Below are 22,358 nucleotides of genomic sequence, written 5' to 3'. Positions count from 1 at the left end.
ATTAACAACTGAAGTGAAGAAGTTCTGACTCATCAAGTTAAGCTATGTGTTAAAACGTGTAACTTGTTGATTTCAAATAGTATAGATAGTTTGGGGTGGATAGAGCTTGTGGGATGGGATTACAATAGACAGATGGTGTGGGGTGAGGTAGCCCAAACTCAGCACACTGTAAGTTTTGTCTTTGGCATTCTAGTAGCCATGTGAACTCTTGGTGTCCAGATCTTGACTGACAAATACCACTATGTAAGGGAAAGAAGGAAAGAATGGTGGCTTCCAAAAGAATGGCTGTGGTGGGTGCAAGGTCTTCAAAGAAAACCACACACACACACACACACACACACACACACACACAGACTATACAGAATATCATGTGGTATTTTAGGGTATGGAAATATTCCTAGAAAGATGAGCAATTTTAAAAAGTCAGTGACACCCATTAGAAGATTTCCCTCATCACTCAAGGTGGAACAAATTCAGCAACAAATGGGGATAGGAATGAAATATGACAAAATTGATAACTATCTATTAGTGAATATTAGAATAAATAAATCAATGTATATAAATAAATGGTTATATATATATATATTCCTATATTAGAGTTACAGTGAATAAATTTAAATACAGCTCAGTTTGTCAGTAATAACTCTGCAGGCAGGACTTATTTATGGATGCTGAGATTAGTGAAGAAACATAGGAGAAGGAAACAAGATATTTCCATATTCTAATAGTATTTTCCTAAATATACTCACTGTGACAGAAAACAAGCAACTTTCTAGAAGGGAAACCTGGATGGCAACCCCTTGTGCAAGCGAAAGAAGACAATGGCATCACACTCCCTTGACAGAGGGCATCCAGAACAGTACAGCCCCACTGGGTGCTATGCTCGTCAAAGAGATGGCCTCGGTCTAACTCTAGGCGAACATCTGACAAAGCTAAGCTCAGTCCTTTTCAAATGTCTGGTCAATACTCTTCAAATGTGCCAAGGTTGTCACAGTAAATAAAAAATCAATGGAGTGTCGGAGGCTGAAATAAGAAGGCCTGACAAAGTTCATCGCAGGATCCTTCAGTGGATCTGAAGTGGCAAAAGGATATAAGAACTAAAAACAACCAAGTCTTATTGAATTTCTAACAGATCTGCTTATGGTTGATGGCTGTTGAACTGGTTATGGAGGCGATGCTTGTAGGGACTCTGAGCAAGACACATCATGAGATGTGAGTGGTTCCTAACTTTTCTGTGAATCTAAAACTTTTCCAAAAGTACTTAAAAGCTTTTTATAATTTCACTAAATCATTTTTTTCCAATGTCAAATCCTTAGAGACCTACACAGTATTATAGAAGCACCTGGGTGGGGGGCAGGTGTGTCTTGATGTGGTTATAGAACCAAATCGCTGAGGGTCAGACTTTGGAATAGCAACTTACATACCTGTTTTACTCCTAGACAGAGCAAGGCTCGGAGATGGGGAGCTGCCAGGGGAGATGGGGAGACACAGCTCATAAACTGAGGCCCATTACCTCTCTATTCCTTTCGGCGTGATTCAAACTCCAGAACACGTTCAATTGAATTAATTCAACTCCATTTAAACTCATAGGCTATGTTTACAAGAATTGCATTATTCTAATTTCTAATGTATCATAATGGATTTGTGAGCATCGTGCTGCAGTAAGACTGTCACATTTGTCTTGGACACGTGCTTGGCACTGTGAGAAGGGAACATAAACTTTCACCACAAGACTTGAATGCAGTTCAACTCGGCTTCAAATCAAGGGATTCAAGGTCCTTAAAGTTTAATGAAGATAGACTATTCCCTTTGGGTCAAGCATCCCTTTACTTCCCCTGACGTGGAGGTCGGTCTAGCTTACTTATTGGCTTACATTGCCCTCTCTCTGTGTCTCTGTCTCTCTCTATTGCCCTACGTCTCTCTGTTTTTCTGCCTGTTTCCCTATCCCTTTATCGCCTCCCTCCCTGCTACCCTTCCTTCCTCCTCCTCCCACTCCCCCCAGCCCTCATTAAAACAGATGGGCCATTTTATTTCATTGAGTGTAATTGTCTGAAATGGCTTCATGATAAAATCACCGTATATTAGGAGCCCGAACAAGACAAAGATAGTTTTGGCCCTCAGCCCATGTTTTCTCTGGTTTTTATTGCTTGTGAGATTTGTGTTCCTCAGAAGAGTCTGCACTTCCCTCCTCCATCCTGGGATGCCTGGCCTATGTGTTTGGCAGGCTGTGTTGCTACGCAATCGTGGCTAACAGGATTAGGCGAGATCATTGGATTTTAGGATTCCCAACTGTCACAGCTGTTTCTTCTCTGACATGTTTTCACTCAATTAATGTACACAAGATCCGCTGGTCAGCCCTTGGCTTCCAGTGAGGACCAAACAGAAACTTAAACACATCTCCGACTTACTTTTTAAATGAAAATATGTGTGATTCCTATTTATATGTATGTGCCTGTGGCAACACGTAGTATATGCAAAGCAACTAAGAAATGTGATATGGATAGCATAAATGTAAGAGAAAAATAAACACATTATTTTTATATTCAAGTCTCTATAGTTCCGCATCTCAGTCTTCCCTCACATGGTCTGGACTTTTCCCCACTATCCTGCATCAATATTTGAGTAATCTTTATGCTCACCTCTTCCTTACTCTCTCCAACTCCTCTGTATTAATAATCAGAGCATCTCATTCCTGTGTTTAGTCTACTGTTCATTGACACAATCTAGAAGTTCTTTCCTCTCGATTTTCATAGACATTCAGGTCTAACTGGAATGTAATTACATATTTAAATGACTAAGGGACTGGAAAATAGGTGTATTTTTCCTCTCTCTGCCACCCAACAAAGCACAGACAACCTGAAAGAAGTCCTTGACACCCAGGGCTGGAAGTGACAGGTGGATTGTATCATCACAGGGGATAGCAATCCACGGGTTATAGGGGAAATTTCTGCTGAGGGCTTGCTACCTAATGGGCTCACAGTAGCTGCAACTTGACTCATCTTCCTGTTTGAGGAGAAGGAAGCAAACATGTCCCTATAGGTTAAATGAGGGGACCACCAAAGTTTGTTTATTCAAGCCAAAGAAAAGAATGTGCCCTAGCAAGCAAAGGAAAAAGTAGATACAAAGTTTTAAAAGTAAAGTGGGGAGTTGCCATTCCTTAAATGTTCTATGTAACCTTAATTTAATTTCATGCAATCTCAATTTGTATCATACAATTTAGCCGACTTGTGTGTTATATGTACCTGCATATACTCAGGTGTGCATGCTCATAGAGTAGACAAGGACAACGCCTTGTCTGTCACTGTATAACCTACTGCTTTGAGACAAGGTCTCTGAACTAACCTGGCATCCAGCAAACCCTGGCAATCCTTCTGTCTTTATCTCTATAGCCCTCGGGTGTCATGTGTATGAGTAGACACTGCCAGACTTTAAGTGGGTGTTGGAAATTTGAACCCAGCTCTTCCTACTCATTCAGTGAGTTTTCTCTTGGCCACTAAGCTGTCTTTCCAGTCCTATGCCATTTAAGTTTTACAACCACACATTCATGTCTAATTTTATATGTGAGGAAACTAAGATTAAGACATGTTCTCACTTGTACACAGCTGGAAAGTAGAAGAGTCACATTTTCAGCCTGGACAGTCTGCCTTCAGCCTAGTAGAATAGGTTTTCAAAATCCTCTCTCACCGAACACACCTGTGACAAAGTGGCTTTGGCTCTGCCCATGACAACCAGATCCCATTCCTATTTTAAAAGACACCCAGTATTTTGTAAGAATCTTGTCCCAACTTAGAAGTACAAACGAGTACACACAGCTCTACAAACACTCCTAGGAAGCAGAAGCTCGCACAAGTCCAGTGGCCCCTTGAGTGCCAAGCCAATCAGTGGGAATCTGAACAGGGATGTTCTGAATACAAGTCCCCATTCAGATGTGCTCTGCTAACTGTACTCAGACAATACTGGTTTGACATTTTTCCAAATATAATCAAGTAGGGTGTCATCAAGTCTTACTGCACATACTTGTGCCCTACACACACACACACACACACACACACACACACACACACACACACACAACACATATATCCGTGTGAGAAAGATTTGAGAATAGTATTTAAATGAACACACTCTACATCTTGTGCACAGTTTCTAGCATGCTTGGGACTCTTAATGATTAGTAATTACAGTTGTAGACTGGGATAGGTTTTGTGGCCTCGAAGGTCAGTGCTGTGGGGGAGGGGCAGAGAGGCCTGCTGGCTGCCAGTCTGGCTCTGAGTCCAGTGAGAGACCCTGCTTCAAGGGAACAAGGCAGAGATTAATAGAGCAGGACACTCACTGCTCTCCGAGGATTTACAGGTCACTTGTATCAGCACATGTATGTGCATACACCTCCCGCATACATGCACACACACACACACACACGCACGCACACACACAGTTCATGGTTATTATTCAAAAAATGTTAATAGCACAATTGGCCCCATGCTTGCTCAATTCTGACATCCCTTCTTCCAAAGATAGGGAGTCAGAATAACCTTGCTCAAATACAAGACATTGAATTAGAGCATATGACAGTCAGCCTACCCTTTCTCTCTGAAGAAAGCAGTCAAGCTGTATCAAGAGCATTAGTTTACAAATTGAGACAATGCATGTGTCCTGCTCTGTCACAAGGAGGTCTAACAGCAGGCTACCCAGAAAGGCTATGTAGCAGGCAATAGACAGTTGGAGCCAACAGTGCTATACTGCTGAGCCTATTGGTGTTCAGTGAGGGGCAGTGTTCATTTCATCCAAACCAGAAAATCAAATCCCCAGTAACCCAATCAGTAACTTCAGTTGTCACCACTGTTGGTAAGCACCGTTTTTTTAGTTGTTTTCCAATTGGTAACAACTTCAAGGATTGGCTTGGTCCAAATCTAAAATTCCGAATCCATTTGTCTTTGTATTTCTGATTGGCTTAGAATGGAAGACTTGAAGAATGTGCCTGTGTGCGAATACTCAAGTGTGCCCCTGTTTTCCCTAGGGGAGGAATTCCCTTCTGGATTCTGCCCTTGCTTACTCCTTGACTGGGTGAAATCGGTATGTGTATCACAAGCATCCGTCTTGATTTTGGCACTAGCTTGTGTTCTGGAAGTAATCAGGGACTGACGATGACTGTTTATGAAACTACAGGGCCTGCACATTTTCTTCTGGCAGTGCATATAATTAAGACCAAATGATTATAAAATTTCTAAAAGCTAGCACTATTTCTCTCATAAATATATATACACATATATTTCTAAATGCACAAGCACATTACTCAACATTTAAAAATTTTATGAGTGTATTTTATTCTATTCTATTCCCCCAAATCTACACTTTCAAAATGTAAGTATTTCATGAATTTGCAAAATTTTACATTCTATGAATTTCCTGGAGAAAGTCAAGAAAGCCAAGATATGGGGGATGGGGCGATGGCTCGGTGGGTAGAAATGTTTGCTTTCCCAGCCTTAGGATATGAGTTCAAATTCCTCAAGAAGGAAAGAACCTGAATATGAGTGTATATGCATCTATAACCTCAGCATTGTGAACTGAAAACAGATGGATCCTAAGAGCTCCCATCCTACTGAAAGCAGCCAGCTTCCAGCTCAGTGAAACCCTGCATGGAGGCAATAATGCAGGGGGGGGGGGAGGGAGGGAGGAAGGGAGGGAGGGAGGGAGAGAGAGAGAGAGAGAAGGAAAACACATGACATCTTACTCTGGCCTCTACACATGTGTACACATGTACACACACACACACACAGACACACACACACACAGACACACAGACACACACACACACACACACACACACACCACAATATAGGAGGAGGAAGAGACAGAGATTGCTAAGATAGAAAATGGTTTTCTTTATAGTGTGAAGGTTGTTTGTTATGCCTTGAACATCTCATTGGGTAGAACTGAGCAATGGATGCTCGGCAGGTTAAGAAGGTTCTCATGGTCTTTAGCAGTCCTCCAAATGGCAGTTTACAGATATGGAATCTCACTGTGTCTAAATTGCCACTTGGATTGGCAGCTCACAAAGCCCCTGCTTCAGTGTGCATGTCTTCTGGGCCTGCAGTTGGATAAGCTCCATGCTACCAACACACCACACCTCCACTCTGTATTGCCACTGGATGACCAAAGCCATCCCAAGTGCACGATGTTTACAAATCATCACCTCCGCCGTAGCTCAGGAACTCCTCAGTATTTACTCTCTGAATTAATGGAATGCTACTGTCACGTAGCTAGTTGCCAAGGTCTGTAAACTGGAAGCCATTCAAAAATCCACCCTGTCCTGTGCATATAACAGTTACTCACCTACTACGATGCTTTTCATCTGTTTATGTCATTATGACACATATTGTCACAACCAAGATCAAGGAAACTCCAATCTCCCACTGAACTTATATTATCCAGTCCCCTCCCCCCATCTACCCAGTTCCCTCACTGAAGCTAGTGTAGACAGGTGTGGCCTTTTTCCCATCACTGTAGCAGACGCGCCCACACGACTTCTCATGCCTTCTCTTCTGCCTCCTGCCCTGTAATTTGTCCGTGACTCTGGATGCCTCCGCTGTTTCAGGAAATCATATGTTCTCATTGTATTTTCCCTCCCTTCCTTCCCTACATGGTTGTTTCATACTCAGCCCTCACGTGAGGTCAACTCAGAGGTCCTCTACGAACAGCAAGGAGCAGTCCCCAAATGAGAATGAGCCTCACTTCACCTATTACAGAAATCCCTGTCCTTTGCTGTAAGCATTGCCTATAGTTTTAAGTTTGGGAAGGCAGCAACCAATCTAGCCACAATGCAATGTAGCCCTATAGCAGAGCTGAACACATACTGTTTGACAGAATAAAGTGTCTTAATTATCTTTATCCTAAGCCTCTCAACTAAAATAACCAACTTAAAAACAAGGCTGAGAATTTGAAATCAGTGTTTCATTTCAAGTAATATTTTTCTTTAGATTGTTTTTTTTCTCATTTCTTATTATCATTATTGTTCTCTGGGAGTCATTTTTGTTTTATTGACTTAGGTAGGGTGGCCATACTGGATGCTTACTGGGATGCCTGCATAACCTATAAGCCAATTCTTGTCTATTTTGTCTTTGTCTCAGCGTCTGTCTAAGTTCTTCCCAGAAGACTAAGATGAGTTGCAGACTTTAAGTGGATTCATGTGAAATATGTCATCCTTGGAGTTGAGAGCAGAAACAGCTCAGCCTGTGTACAGAGAAATTTGATCTAGAGAGAATGGGGAGCAAGGAAAAGGGAGGAGAGGAAAGGTCCAGAGAGGAGGATAAGGGAGAGGCAGTGATAAGGAGAGAGGGAAGGAGAGGAGAGAGAATACATGAGAGCAAGGGGGGAGAGAGAGGAGTCTGAGATTCAAAGGATGGGAAGGAGCAGGGAGAGGAGAAGGAAGGAAAGAAGAGGGGATGGGGAGGGAGTGGAGGGGAGCGAGGGGAGGAGAGAATGGAGGGGAAGAGAGGAAGCAAAGGGACAGGGGGAGGGAAAGAAAGAGGAAGAGTGAAGAGAAGAGGGAAGTTAGAAGAATGAGAGGAGGAAGAGATGCCAGTGGGGAGGGAAAACAGAAGAAAGAAAGGGAAGAAGGAAGGAAAAGAAAATGGAGAAGAGGACAAAATGGTAAAGGAGGGAGGAGAAAAGAGGACAGGACAGAGAGGAGAGCAGGGGAGAAGAGAGAGGGAAAAGCAGAGGAGAATAAAGAGAGAGGAGGTGATAATACATTCTAGGGCTTGATGAGTTCCTGTCTCTGTGTTGTCTTGAGATAGTTTTCACTTAAAAATTACCGTGTGCATGCGTGTGTGTGTGTGTGCATATGTGTATGTGTGCGTGTGTGTGTGTGTGTGTGCATATGTGTATGTGTGCGCGCGCGAGCGTGTGTGTGTGTGTGTGTGTGTGTGTGTGTGTGTGTGTGCAGGAGAATTGTCTGTATTCTGTCAATCATATTTTAAATAAATGCTGATTGGCCAAGCAGAAAGTATATGCAGGAAAACCAGACAGGAAGTAGAGGTGGAGCAAAGAAACAGGAGTGTTCTGGGAAGCAGGAAGCTCCCTCAGCAGTTCTGCCCAGACTACTGGAGAGGCAAGATGTAAGCTGCCCCGCTGAGAAATGTATTGAGCTGTGTGGCTAACATAGATAAAAATAATGGGCTACCATTAGTTATAAGAGCTAATAATTAGCCTGAGCTAATGGGCCAATCAGTTTATAATCTTATGGAGTCCTCTGTGTGATTTTCTTTGGGGCTTGCCAGCTGTGGGGTACCGGGTGGGACAGATACCCCAACAAGCCAGCCCCCTCATGTTACATGTGTATGTGTGTGTGTGTGTGTGTGTGTGTGTGTGTGTGTGTATGTTAGCACACATGTAGATATCAGAGGACAACTTGAGAGAGTCCTTTAATCTTAATATAAATGTTCCTTTTCTTGCCTAAGTCAGATTAATACACTTTGATTTTTAATGTGCTAGTGTATTTTAAATGATACTCTGGTGTGGGAAGTTCTTCTGTATATGTGTTGCTTTTATTAGTTAATAAAAAAGCTACTCTCAACCAATGGCTTAACAGTATATAACCAGGCTGAAGGATATATATGACGCTCTGGAGCTGCCAGAGGAGAAAAACATGAGCCGCCTACCTTGCCAGTAAGCCACAGCCATGTGGCAATACACAGATTAATAGAAATGGGATAAATTATGATGCAAGAGCCAGCCAATAAGAAGCTGGAGCTAATAGGCTAACCAGTGATTTAAATATACAGCTTCTGAGTGATTATTTTGGGGCTGAGCAGCAGGGAACAAACTAGCGGCCTCCTCCAACAACAATACTTGGTAAAACATTAATTTGAGTACACAGATAATTTCTAATAATTGTGGACTGGTACGTGAAAAACAAGATGTGCCTTCCTCACTTAATTCTTCTAGAGAAGACTGTAGCCTGTGGTGCATTCATCCCTTACAGTGGTAGCAACAGCACAAGAATGATCTGGAAAAGAGAGGTGCTGCTTAGCTTGCTGTCCTTGTGAGGAGAAATGAAGTGTGGAAGGTTGGGTGAAGGTTCCTGCCAAGTGAGAAAACTCTACACCACTGCTGTAGTGAAGCAAAGACTCTGAAGCATGCTTTGAAAAGTAGAGTGCTGAGTTCAAAACTTGCACCCCTCAGCATCTCCCAGAGTTGGCCAATCAAAGCATCCAATGGATGCCAAGTCTTAAGCTTTTATAGGTAAGTTCAATAAGTACCTAGCATCCTTGCTAAGTTTCAGAACCCCAATCCAAACCCCACTCTCCTACAACTCATCCAGGTGTATTATGAAGCCCAGTCTTGGTTGCTCGCTGAGAGTGTGTGAAGAGAGACATGGGAAAGACTCTCAACTTACTCCACCCTCCTCCCCTGTCCTACTCATTGGAAGGAATATAATCTGATGGGAAAGTTGTTTTCTGTTAGCCCCATTTGACCCTGGTTCAGCCTTCACAGGAAGCAGGACACTGACTGTTTGATTGACACATCCTCTACTTCCTTGCCCTGTAGAAGGTACAGCCATTCCGCCCTTCAAGTTCTCTGTTACTACCAGTGAGGAAAGGATGTTTATGGCAGACATAATAAAAAGCCATAACTTTCTCAATAATCTGAAATTGCAACATAAGAATTAGATCTCATTAATCACCTTGGCATAGTTGGAATAGAAACGACATGAGGGATCTTGAATTTTTAATCAGTTAAAACTAGAAAACATGTAGGAAACCCTCACGCCATCAAACTATGAACCATCATTGATTAGTATTGTATAGCTTAAGGAAACAAATGCTTCTTTGGCATTGCCACAGGTAACATTAACACACAGTATGGTTCCAGTCCTCTCTCAGACCACTATTACAGCTCGGCCAGTCCTATGAAGGTTTCTGGAAAACCTATAAGAAAATATAATCTTTTTTGCATAATCCCAGAGGAGAGACCAAAGCTAAATAATTAAAAATCAAGGATCTATATTTGCCTAGTCAGCTTACTGAACATCTTCCTCAAATCAGAAAACATCCTACAGATGAAAACTACCAATTAGAAAAAAGAATGGCTTTAATAAATAATCAGAGTTGTCCACCAAGTATTAACGATTTCTAAGATTTATTAAGACCATCATAAAAAAAACCAACATAGATGTGACCAATGAGACATGAAACCAAAAAGTTTAAGGCTCTGATTGCCAAGCTGATCCTTTAAAACAAACCTATATTCTGCAAAATATGAATTATCTGCTTGTGATGTGTGGGTTGCCATGCACCCTCATTATGAAAAAGGTAATGAAGAAGAGCTTGTGTTTCCTATCATGAACCATTTCTTTCTTTCCCTATGTTAAACTAGTCAACCTGTCTTTGGAAAGGCCAGGAGTTGGTTGGAAAACATACTCTGAAAACATGCAACTTACAGAAAAAAAAATCGGTTATGCACCGACTAATGGTAACTCTGAGCTTAAAAGGGAATAACAGGTTAAAACAAATTGCTTTAGGCAGGTGTCTGAAGCCAGCCGAATGTCAATGGAGACCACATTACTTTGGGGTTTCAATGAAAACTTAGGTTGCACAGTTGACAAGCTTTATGTCCAAGGCAGCTTTTAAAGCCATCTTGACTTTCCAACATTGTCTCTTGACTATAAAGGGACTGTTTGTTTTGTCTTAAATGCCTGTGAAAGTCCCTCTGGAATCATACCAAAAAACCTGTGCCATGTTAAACTTGACCTTCGTCTTTTATGAGAGAAATGCTTCTGCATAATGTATTTTCCAGAGAATGGACTCTTGCCAGGAAGCAAGAACTCATGTGGGAAAAGACAGTGACCCTTACCTGGGTAATCATTCTTGTCTATGTCTGCATCTCCTCTTAGAGAAAAACCAAAGCCAGAAGGGATGGTGTGTGAGTCCCACATTCCCTGCAGAACTTGGGAAGGCTTGGTGTGTAAGCCTTTTGGGTTGCCGTTGTAAATGAGCACTTCACCTCTTTGGTCCTTGCCTGCAAAGGGCACGCCGATGGCGATGTCTACAGAGAACAAAGGAAATTTAAAGAATAATTAAATACAATCATAAGGCCCAAATGGCTTTTTGCATTTTCTAGAGGTTTCTGGAGTACTGTAGCAACAGAGACGCGCCATTGCCTCCTGTCAGCATGAGTGTCTGTTGAGAGTTCACGAGGTGCTGCAGGCAGCAGGTAGAAAGTAGTGAGATTCGCAAAGGCACTGTGTTTCTAAAGTCTGTGTTTCAGAGGAAGGTAATGGACACTTTGAATAGAGACACAATTAAGGAAATAGTAAAAGCAGTAAATGGTACAGAACATCTTTTTCAAAATTACTGATACAGTGGAGAGAGATGGCATTGTTTTAGATGGGGTGGTCAGACACTGTGTCACTGTGGCTAGCATCGATACTGAAATCTATGGTCACGAAGAAACCAAGCATGTGACTATTAAAAAGGAAAAGCACTTCCTCCCCTTCCAGAAGTAGCCAGAGATGGAAGGAGGGCAGCCCATCTGAGTAGCAGAGAAGGAAGAGCACTATTTTTATGGGGCCTCAATGTTGTACCTTGAAAGGTACAGCCAGGCCTTACCGTGTATCAGGGAAGGGGCAGATCAAGTAAGTTACCGTTTTAGAAATTTCTTCTTTCAAAGAACAAAAGCTCCATTCTCACAGAATGCTTTATTTAATAGTTCCCTAATCTAAGGAACCAAAGACAAAAGCCCATTTTATGATTAAGGGTATTAGGAAACTCAGATAGAAGCCATATTACCTAGCTCTCACCCAAATACAAAACATTTATCTCCTGCCATATGGGTCATCAGGAAAGTCCTGAATATTAAATAGAAACTGGTGTAGTTTAAAAAGAAGTTTCCAAACAGTAGCAAATGAGTTTGCCACATGAGGAGTCTCATTTGTTAGTGAAATGGCCCACTGTACATAATGAGGAGGTCTATAAATCCGGTTCCACTGACCTGCTGAAGAGAAATGCTCTAACAACTCCATTATAGCAAATACAGACATTGCCATGTGCTTGGTGGGCAGGACCACTTTGCGCACTCCTGCTAAGTCCATGACTTCCCAGCTGTCCCCAAGTTTAAGCCCAGCTAGCCTGGCATTCTTTGGCTTGTTTTGTGCCCCAGACCACCAAGGCTCAAAACCCAAGAGATTCTTCTCTTAAATTTTAAGAGCATCAGAACTGATTTAAGGGGAAAGACAGCAGAAAATAGGGTGAAAAAGACGGCTGACACAATTCGGCGTCATGCCTTGCTGGGGATAGCCGTCTTAGGAGGCAGCAAGCCAAGCTACTTCGAGAATTGTCTTTGTCATTCTCCCAGAACACAGCATTTAACATGCACTTGGTTTACAATTCCAGAGCTTGAGTCAAGGGCCTCCCACATGCTAGGCAAGGGCTGTACTGTATCCATGACCTAAACATGTGCATTTATAGGACGTTCAACAACTACTCTTTACTGAGAAATACTTTAGTCAAAGAAATTCCAAAACACTTGGTACTGGTGCCTGTGACTACTCCTCTGATGGGATCCTCCCTATGCTAGTTAGGTATAGAAAATTCTTCTTAAAGCTTCTTCTTTGAATGATAAACACACTGTATCTTGGTTCTTCACCTACATGTCCTGAAAATGTTCACAAATTTTTATGTGAGCATTCAGTATTTTCTGAGACAGTATTTAAAAAGCATCTATGGATTCCTTACTTAAAGAACAATACGCCCCATATAAGAATTTAATGCTATCATATTTTCAACATGGAAAGGGCCTTTGCAATGATATTGCTGACCAAAAATTAGCCTGTATAACAACCCATATAGTTTCTGGTTTGTTTTGTTTGATTTTGGATACAGGGTTTGTTTCTCTGTAGCTTCGGAGCCTGTCCTGGAACTAACCCTTGTAGATCAGGCTTAACCTCAAACTCACAGAGATCCTCCTGCCTCTGCCTCACAGATGCTGAGATTACAGGCATGTGTCACGAGTGCCTGACCATATGGCTCCATCAGAATACAATAATACATTTGCAAACTTACCAACATGTATTTAACTCCACTCTATTCATAGGCAAATTTCTATAGCTCTCAAGCCACCATTGAGAAATCATACACGGCAAAAATCTCTATGTTATATCTTAACTTTAATTAATCAAACCATACAAACTTAAATTTGTCTTGAGATTTTTCAGAATTTATTAAGGGTCAACAATAATAAACTGCCCCCACCACTAAGAATCTTTTAAGAGGCCATGGTCTTCTTCTTGCAACAGTAACACGGCCCTAAGATGCAAGCGAGTCCCATATATTGCTCTAATTACCGTTGTATCCATCTTGGTTCAGGTCCCCCAAGTGGGCCACAGCGCTACCGAATCTCCCAAAAGTCTCTGTGCCGGTGAGGACCTGTGGGTCTTGGAAGAGGAGGGCACTCACTTGTAGGTACAGGTAGACCTGCCCTACTTCTCGAGGATTACTTTCAAATTCACGGTCCATAAAGAGAGGTGCCCCGATCAATATGTCATCCATTCTGCAGGGAACAGAAAGAGGGGACAGTGAGTCACCTTGGTAGACAAGGTTTTCTGGTGTGCTTGTAATCAACCAGATGAGTCCTCTTCCTTTGGTGTGGTTCCTTTCCTGAGGGCCATTTTACAACCATCGGATTTCTTTCATAGCTTTGTTATGTCTACAGAGCAGAATGCTGGAGAAAAGAAAGGTTGTTAAATTATCACATTGAACTTTCCAACTATGCGAAAAATGACTGAGAAGCCACAGACATTTCATCCTTTCTGGCTTGTTAGTGCATTTCCAGAAACTTCGCACACATGGCAAACCTATCAAACAGACCTGAGTAGGTTTTAGTGTTTGAGGATACAAGAGTTTGTCTGTAATTTATTGAGCTGACCCTGACTTCTTGAAAGTCACAAGATTTCAAATAATTTTTGTCCTGTCCTTCCTTTGGTTAAATAAAAGAGGCCAGAGAAGTGATTAATGCTGGCTGGAACACAACTTTTTAATTCCTGATGAGATATGCAGTCATTCTGTATATGCCATAGCTTGAATCTAATAAAAGATTTTTTTTTTAAGGATTTAGAGATGAGTTCTAACCACTGTGTGGATAAGAAACAAAAGTGGCTAGAGGGGTCTTCTTCACAGATGCAGACATCACTGAAGGGACGGGACAGGGAATTTTCTCTTTTGTCAGGAAACTTCTAAAGTATTTGATTTTATTTTTTTAAAAAGGTTAAGAAAACTCCTGCTAACCAAAATGCATACTTTGACCTCTCCGAATGAGCGCTGCTAAAGTATGTCTGAAGACAAGTCTATCTTGGCAGACATGCTAGTATGAAGTTACAAGTTTACCTTTGACTCCTGTGTCTATGCAGCTCAACGTTGACGTTTGCCAAGTTACCTAATTACCTGAATGCTTTCAGTCACATAATTTAACTATATATTACTATGATATTCCTACTAATAGTAAACTATTAATACAGCAAGTATATTAATATCATATACAGTGTGATAATAGCAATGCTTTGGTATGTTAGTATAAATATATTAAAGTGATATTAATATATGCCATAATTATAATATAATTTTTAAAAAGGAATGGGGTGGGAAGCTATTTAAAGCCATATACTTTATTCTTTCTCTCTCCCTCTTCGCATTTTTATTCTTCCCTCCTCTTTCCCCTCTCCCCCTCTTCCCTCTTTCTCTTATTTTCTTCCTTTATTTCTCCCTTCTCTCCCCATCCATTCTGCCCTCCTTTTCCTCTATCTTTTCTTTTTTGACAGAATCTCCTTCGTAGCCCAGGCTGGCCTTGAACTCATGATCTTTCAATCTCAGCCTCCCAAACACTGGAGTTATAGATGTGCACCACCATGTCCAGCTTTAGAGCCAAAATCTTTCAGAAGCTCTAAGTGGTGTGACCGATTCACTGTACTGACTTCACTGTCCTGACCTCTCCCTGAATTTGGAGCTTACCTGTAGTAGCAGTTCACCATCTATTTCTCAGGACTGTTTTCCTACTGCTGGTCTATCTTGTCCAACTTGGATGTGACGGTTTTTATTGTACCTTATTATATCTTATGTATTTAAATGAATGAATGCAAGCTTTGCTGCTAGGGTAAAGGTTAACAACTGACCTATATTTCCTGGAAGAGGGGGAATCAGTTTTCTTTAATAAAGTGACGCTGGGTATATCAAACACTTTAGGACAGGCCTCATATAGTTGACCAATATACAATGAGTTTCATATTATGTGTGCGCTTTTGTTTGGCTAAAGTTTGGTGGGGTTTTTTGTTTGTTTGTTTTTATTTTAAATGTGGTTTTATTTTGTTTTCTTGGTTTGGGTTCTTTTTGATGTATTTGCTTTTTTGAGAAAGAACATAAAGTAGGGTCGTTTGGGAAGGGCACAGGATCTGGAAGAACCTAGGGAGGGGAAATAACATGATCAAATTATTTTTAAAATTAAAATTGTTTTCAATAATAAAAACATATTAAAGCAAAGAAAAAGTGTATCGTGTACACCTGCTAGGTTTAAGACTATAGTGAATAATCTCAAAAGAATACAGTGCTGAATATTGGGTCAAGTCAAAACTTGAAGAGGATATACTTTCAACTTATCACTCATATAATCACAAATAAAGCAACTTGAAAAAAATAAAATTCGGATCCAAATTAGTGCTGAGGTTATGGACAGAGGAGAGGCTGGTGCTCAGAAGGAACAAAGGACACTGACATGTGGAAATCTACCGGATCTGGAAGGAAGCGTTCCAAATGGCTATGTTGAGAGTGAAGGAAGGTACCAATGAGCAGAGTCAGAGAACACTGAGTGGTTGAGGTGAGCTCCGTGACTTGAGCATTCTAGTGTATTCAATTGGAAAGATAAAATGTATTAGCAATTCTTTGAATTCAATAATTGAAAGATAATCATGTATACCAATATTATATATTCTAGTGTTATTGTATGTAATATTATGTAACACCATACGTTATTTTATGATGTTATATTTATATAACATATAATAAGAACTGTAAGCCAAAACCTATAAAAATTGGGCAAAATATCTGAATAGAAACCTTCTCAAAGAAGATACACAGATATGAGAAGACGTTACATATCATGTCATTAGGAATTAAAAATTTAAATAATGAAGCACTACTGTAGATTGCTTGGAACAGCTGAACTCCAGATGCTGCTACTGCCGAAAGTTAGTGTGGCTCTGGCAATATGCAAATCAATACAGCTGCACGGAAGCAATCTAGCAGGTCCTGCAAAGCTACACATAGGATGGTCACATATGATCTCACATATGATGATCTCACATTCTATTTGTAGTCCTCTTTAGTTTTCCAAGTGAACTTGATATTTAATGCCCACATGAAAATCCGCAGGCAGATTATGGCAGCATCACTGCTAACGCTTAGGAAACAACCAAGATGCCCTCAAAAGCTGTGTTGCATCATCTAGCAGAATATTCATCAACAAAGGAAAGGAATGAGTACAAAACCATGGGAAGATGGAGAAAATGACACTACTGATTGAAAGAAGCCAATCTGGAAAGACGACACAATTCAGGAAAAGCCCAAACCGTGGAAACTAGGAAGAGCAGTGATTGCAGGGGTAGGGTAGGTGGAAGGGTCAGGAAGAGGTGGCTAACAGGGCAATGATGGATACACGTAGACACACACATGGGAAGAGCCATAGGACCTTATAGCAGAGAGTGAATCTCCCTGCGAACTGGGTCCTGCTGCGGTCAGTATGCTTCCTCCTCTGTAGAAACCCGCACTACACAGGGACACGATGCTAAGAGCAGGGGAAAGGAAAGGGGGGAGGGATGTGCCAAGGCTGTACTTCCCGATCAGTTGAAGAGCTGGGCAGTGTTGGCGCATGCCTTTAATCCCAGCATTTGGGAGGCAGAGACAGGTGGAACTCTGAGTTTGAGGCCAGCCTGGTCTACAGAGAGAGTTCCAGGTCAGTTAGGGCTACACAGAGAAACTCTGTCTCTCTGTCTCGAGGAAAAAAAAAAGGCAATTGAAAAAGTAAGTTGAATCCAGATGAAATGAGAAAAATGGGAATTTTGGAATAATATTGATGTAGATTTAGACCTAGGACTACGGTAAGCATGTGTAGAATGGTGAGGAGCTGTATTTGTTAAATGTGAACAACACAGAAAGAGACTGCTTCACTGAATACCATTGAAGGTATCTCCCCCTGCTCCCTCCTGGCCACCCTGGCACCCCTGCACAGTAGCATTTAACAAATGGCAGGTGTTATGGAGGACTTGGGCTCTCTGGCAAGGAGAAGACCCAATACTTTTACTTTATACCAATGCAAATAGAAATCATTGGTGTCCAGAAAGCAAAGTCAATTTCCTTCTTTCTCACACTGCAAGAGCTACAAACAAATAGAAACAAAAAAAAGAAGGAAGTGGAGGCGGAGGGACATAATTCAGGCTACCCACAGTAGCAGACACAACATACTGGAAAACACTGGGAGTGGCTTCCAGCGGCATGCGCAGTGAGAAAGAGGTGGAGGCAGAGGGACATAATTCAGGACTGGCTCTTATTTTTGTTTTAGATTCCAAAACCTAAGAAGGATTCCTAAACAAACTTTTCTCTCTCCCTCCCTACTTCCTTCCATTCCACCTTTCTCCTTCCATCCCTTTCGTTCTTTCTTCTTTTAAGCAGTATCTAACTGTATCGCCCAAATTGGCCTGAAACTCACAATCCTGCCGCTTAGCCTTCCAAGTGCTGGGATTACATGCTCACACCCAACTTAAGATGCTCCAAATACATGTCAATCCTCCCTCCACATACACAAAAACAAGACTAAAGCCAACAGATCATCTTATTGTGCCCCATCTGGAGAAGAGAGCAGGGAGCCTTACTTTCAGCCCCTGCCCTTGTACCAGGGTGCTCTGCCTGGCTGTGTTTCTGTGACCATCACATAGATGTGAAGATGCATTTGTTAATCATCTAACTGTGAGTGAGGAGCCTCAAAGTAGGACACACAAAGTTACTAGTTCCGCATCACAGAGACTAACAGAAACAATTCTTCATCCACAAAAAAGGAACAAAGCTATCTAATTGGTTCCTGAGGGGGTGGCTCTGACATGGGTCGACACAATTGGCCCAATACTTTTCTTCTTGTAAACCTAGGATTCTAGAAGTTGGAAATGATCACGAGGAACTGGAGCATTCGTGGAGCGTTTGAATTACAAGGTAGCGTGGTGAGAGCATTGGTTGATTTTCGTAGAAATATATTTTCCTAGATGCTTAAGTTATGTCTATTAAAATACTCAAAATATCCTTAGTTTACACATATGCTCTCATAGAATTAAGAGACAATTACCAGCTCAGATTCAGCTGCCACAATATGCTTCATAGACTACTTCTCACTTGCTATAAATATTATCTTACATGCATAGTGCCATTTAATCACAGCTCATATGATTGTTTAGGCTAATGCTTTAAAATCTTGATTTGCAACCCATTAGAGGATTATGAAATAGGAGTCTGCAGTAGCGATCCAGACACAGAGCAAGCAAGATGTGACTCCTCAACAAAAAGGATACCCAGCCACGTGGCTAATATAGACAAGAATAATGGGCTAATGTAAGTTATAAGAGTTAATAAGAAGCCTGAGATAATGGGCCAATCAACTTATAACAAACAGACCCAAAAACAACAAAAAAGATGATTATTAAATAGACTGAATGGGTTCCCAGAAACAATTTTTAAAAAACTGAATATAATAATAGAAAACAGAGTAAATGCATTATACATAATGAGGATAAGGAGTGTGTGTGTGTGTGTGTGTGTGTGTGTGCTGGGGTATGCTGCAAATGTATTTCTCTTTTAGATAGGGTGCAAGCTGGTTTTGAACTTGTTATATAGCCTAGGATGACTTTAAACTTCTGATTTTTCTGTTTCCACTGCCCAACTGATAATATTACAGACAGATGCTACCCTGCCTGATTTTTTGCGGTACTCTAACCCAGAGTGTCTGCACACTGGTCCGGCACTCTACCACCTATAGCCCCTGCTGGCAAATGCCTTTGATATTATGGACGACAGGTAGTAAACTGTGCTTTTAAAGATAAGGTCTTGCTATGTAGCCAATACTGGCCTTGAATTCATAATCCTCATGACTCAGCCTTGGAGCATTAAAATTATAAGAGTATGCCACCGTATAAGGACAAATCCTTTACTTGTGCATTTCAATTCAAGTTCAAACATTTGAAGTACTTACTAGCATAGATGATTTTTGATGACCATCTGATCAGTAACGGTGTATGGCAGGCTGATGCATATTCCAAAAGAATATGTATAGAAAGATTTTTAAATATGTCCAAATGCTTTTAATAAGGTAGTTTTTAATAAATGATGTTAAAGATGTGTTTTTACTTAAACTATTTCCTTTAGTGGTGGTATAAGTGAGATTTAACTTCTTTAGGAAAGGCATTGCGTGGAGGTAGGATAATGTATCAACTTCATTTTATCGGAAAGGCCTTAAGTTTAAGTATGTTCTACTTAAACACCTCTGTGAAGCATATAGGTTTCATTTTTCTCTCTTATTTATGTCTACATCGACTCTGAAGACCTAGTATAATGAAAGGGTCAACATCTCCTCTTCACGTGACACATGAAACAGAACATTGCAGTTACCATTTGTGATAAAGCGTGAGAGAATGCACTGAGAACATCAAATATGAAGAATCAGAATATATATTTCCTGCAGATGAGAGATATTGTGCTAATTTAACATAGGAACCCCCTTCTTTTTCTCCAGGAGTAAAATTTGTATGCTAATGCCTAAATTGATATTTATAGTGGATTTTCTTATTAAAGGAATCCAGAAGAGTGGGTTGCAGAGTTGATATTAAGGCAACCTAACTGTGATAGGCACCGGCAAAGGCGAGTTAGCTGGTTACACTAGTGAAATGAACCTAACTTAGAACCTTTTTATGCTTTTTTTTATTTTCTACCTAATTTACTCATAACAATTTCTCCTATGTGAATAAAAAATATTTGGACTGAATCCAGCTTAAAATTATAACTATTCAAAGCTACTTTCTTTCAAAAAGTTTCTCTACAAAATGTTGTCAATTTCACTGATGGCTAAAAGTCTGTTGAAATGTGTCTCCTTTGGTCTTGTTCAAGCTATAAACAATGAGTGTGGAAATATCCATGGCTTCAATTTTAATTCTCTGAGTTTCTGAAAAGGATAAGTAATACTACACAGTGAAATTACTACAATGAAAATTAAAACAGATTATCTTATCTACAAATATAATGAAAATTACTATCTCCATTTTCCATTCTAGAAATTCATAAGAAAGTTTACATATATGAATTCACAGTATGAGCTGCATCAAGAAACAAAAACTGAGGTTAGTTCTGTCAGTCTGTATATATCATCATTCAAAAACCATGACAGACTTGATAATATTTCCCACCAACCAGTGTGTGCACAACTGTGTGATCTATGAATCATACATTCATAGTACTGGTAGATTTTTTTCTAAATAAAAATATTTAGCTGTGGTGATGGATATTTGTAAGCCCAGAACTAAGGAGCCTGAGATAGGAAGGTCATGAGTTTAAGAGGAGCCTGGTAACAAGATATTTGTTTATAAATGCTGCTGAACTAATCCAAGATAGATATGTTCAAAATACCTTGACTTCTGAATTTGGATCTAAGGATATGATACTTTGGAAAGGAGGTTCTTCTTTTGTTTTCACAGAGGATGAGACCCTGTGGATTGCTTCTATCCCAATATGGTATGATAGACCACACCCTCCTGAAAGGTTTCTGTGAACACCCTCAAAAAATTTCTTCACTCAACTGCCGACTGAGATGAACCTGGCAGACAGGTTATACCATGAAAGACCTGATTAACTGCGCCCCTATACAGCAGGAAGAAGTTTGGAGAGAAATAACTACGTCCATATTCCCAAATATTGTTTATAAATGTTCTTTTACATTTAAAGGGGGATATGATATAGATATGAATAATTTCATTGGTATGGATTTTAAGGTCAATTTTGTTATATGTATATATATTTCTGATCTTGACTGATGTATTGTGATTGTGTAGTTCATTTTAAAAATGTAATGTATAATTAGAAAATATAGGTTGTTAATGGATAATATCGATAATAGTCAAGCTTGTAGTAATGTTAGTCTGATTTTCTAGAAGTGCACAGATATATTTCAGATAGACATTCATATCTTTCAAAGACTACAGAACATGGCATTTAATGTTTTAATAACTTAGGACTTTTCATGACAATGAGACATGTCTGCTCCTGGCAGCACCAATCTACTTCAAGAAGAAGATGGGCATCGAAGAGGCTCCTTATGGAGTTGGTTAGCCATTTTGGGCAAGAAACTGCTCTTGCCTGGACTGTTGTATAAACTGGACACAGAGAACCCGCAGAGAGAGGACTGCTGAACTTGCCTAAAGGTGAGATGATCTTTCGGGGTTCCTGATTCATGAAAGAGTCTGCGAGACATTCTGCAGGACACAGCAGATAGTGACTGAACTGCCTTTGAAATTTCCTGCTTCATGGAAATGTCTGCTGGATATTATGGGCCTGAAGGCCGAAGATGGGTGCCCCAACGATACAGAGGAACTTTGGGTGACTGTCCAGGCAGCAAGATGTCTCTGTCATTTCTAGAGTTTTGGAAGTTGCTTACTTCTTGTTTACTTAGGTAATATATCCTTCTGGAGTCTTTGATGGAGTTGAAGAATGGATAGTCATAGTTATAGTTCTCCATTATTATGATAAAGATATAGTTATAAATATTGTGACTGTAATTCTTGCTTGATAACTGTTTTGTTATATGTAATTTTACTATGTTAAAACGAAAGCCTTTCTTTTTTGTTTAAACAGAAAAAGGGGAAATGATGGAGGAAGGTTATCTGTCTATTGTGTTATTTTCATTGGTCAATAAAGAGATTGTCTTGGCCCTTTGATAGGACAGAAAATTAGGTAGGCGGAGTAAACAGAACAGAATGCTGGGGAGAGGGCAATGAGGCAGATGCCATGGAGCCAGCCACCAGGTCAGACATGCTGAATCTTTTCCGGTAAGCCACTACCTCGTGGTGCTACCACGAGATTATTAGAAATGGGTTAATATCAAGATATGAGAGTTAGTCAGTAACTAACTCTCTAGAGATAATGGACCAGGCAGTGTTTAAATGAATATAACTTGTGTATTATTATTTCTGGGGCTAAGCTAGCTGTGCGGGAGCCGGGCAGGATGAAAAGCAGGCCTGCCCGCAGCCCCTCACTACAGATTTTGGTAAGAACCTTGTTTTGTTGTAT

General features: G+C 40.5%; 1 protein-coding gene across 1 annotated transcript in view; it reads right to left on the bottom strand.

The window, feature by feature from the left end:
- Itga8 (integrin subunit alpha 8) overlaps positions 1–22,358 on the bottom strand; it is a 172,498-nt gene that overhangs the window by 97,613 nt on the left and 52,527 nt on the right. Inside the window, exons 12-13 of the mRNA XM_087896358.1 lie at positions 13,343–13,548; positions 10,855–11,046 (exon numbers count right to left, since the gene is read on the bottom strand). Coding sequence (XP_087752484.1) covers positions 10,855–11,046; positions 13,343–13,548 — 398 coding nt within the window. The remainder of the gene's footprint in view (positions 1–10,854; positions 11,047–13,342; positions 13,549–22,358) is intronic.

This window comes from Myodes glareolus, chromosome 14 (assembly GCF_982192425.1).
Source record: "Myodes glareolus chromosome 14, mMyoGla1.1, whole genome shotgun sequence".
NCBI lineage: Eukaryota > Metazoa > Chordata > Mammalia > Rodentia > Cricetidae > Myodes > Myodes glareolus.
The sequence above is the reverse complement of the archived record's forward strand: the minus strand, read 5'-3'. Positions and strand labels throughout refer to the sequence as shown.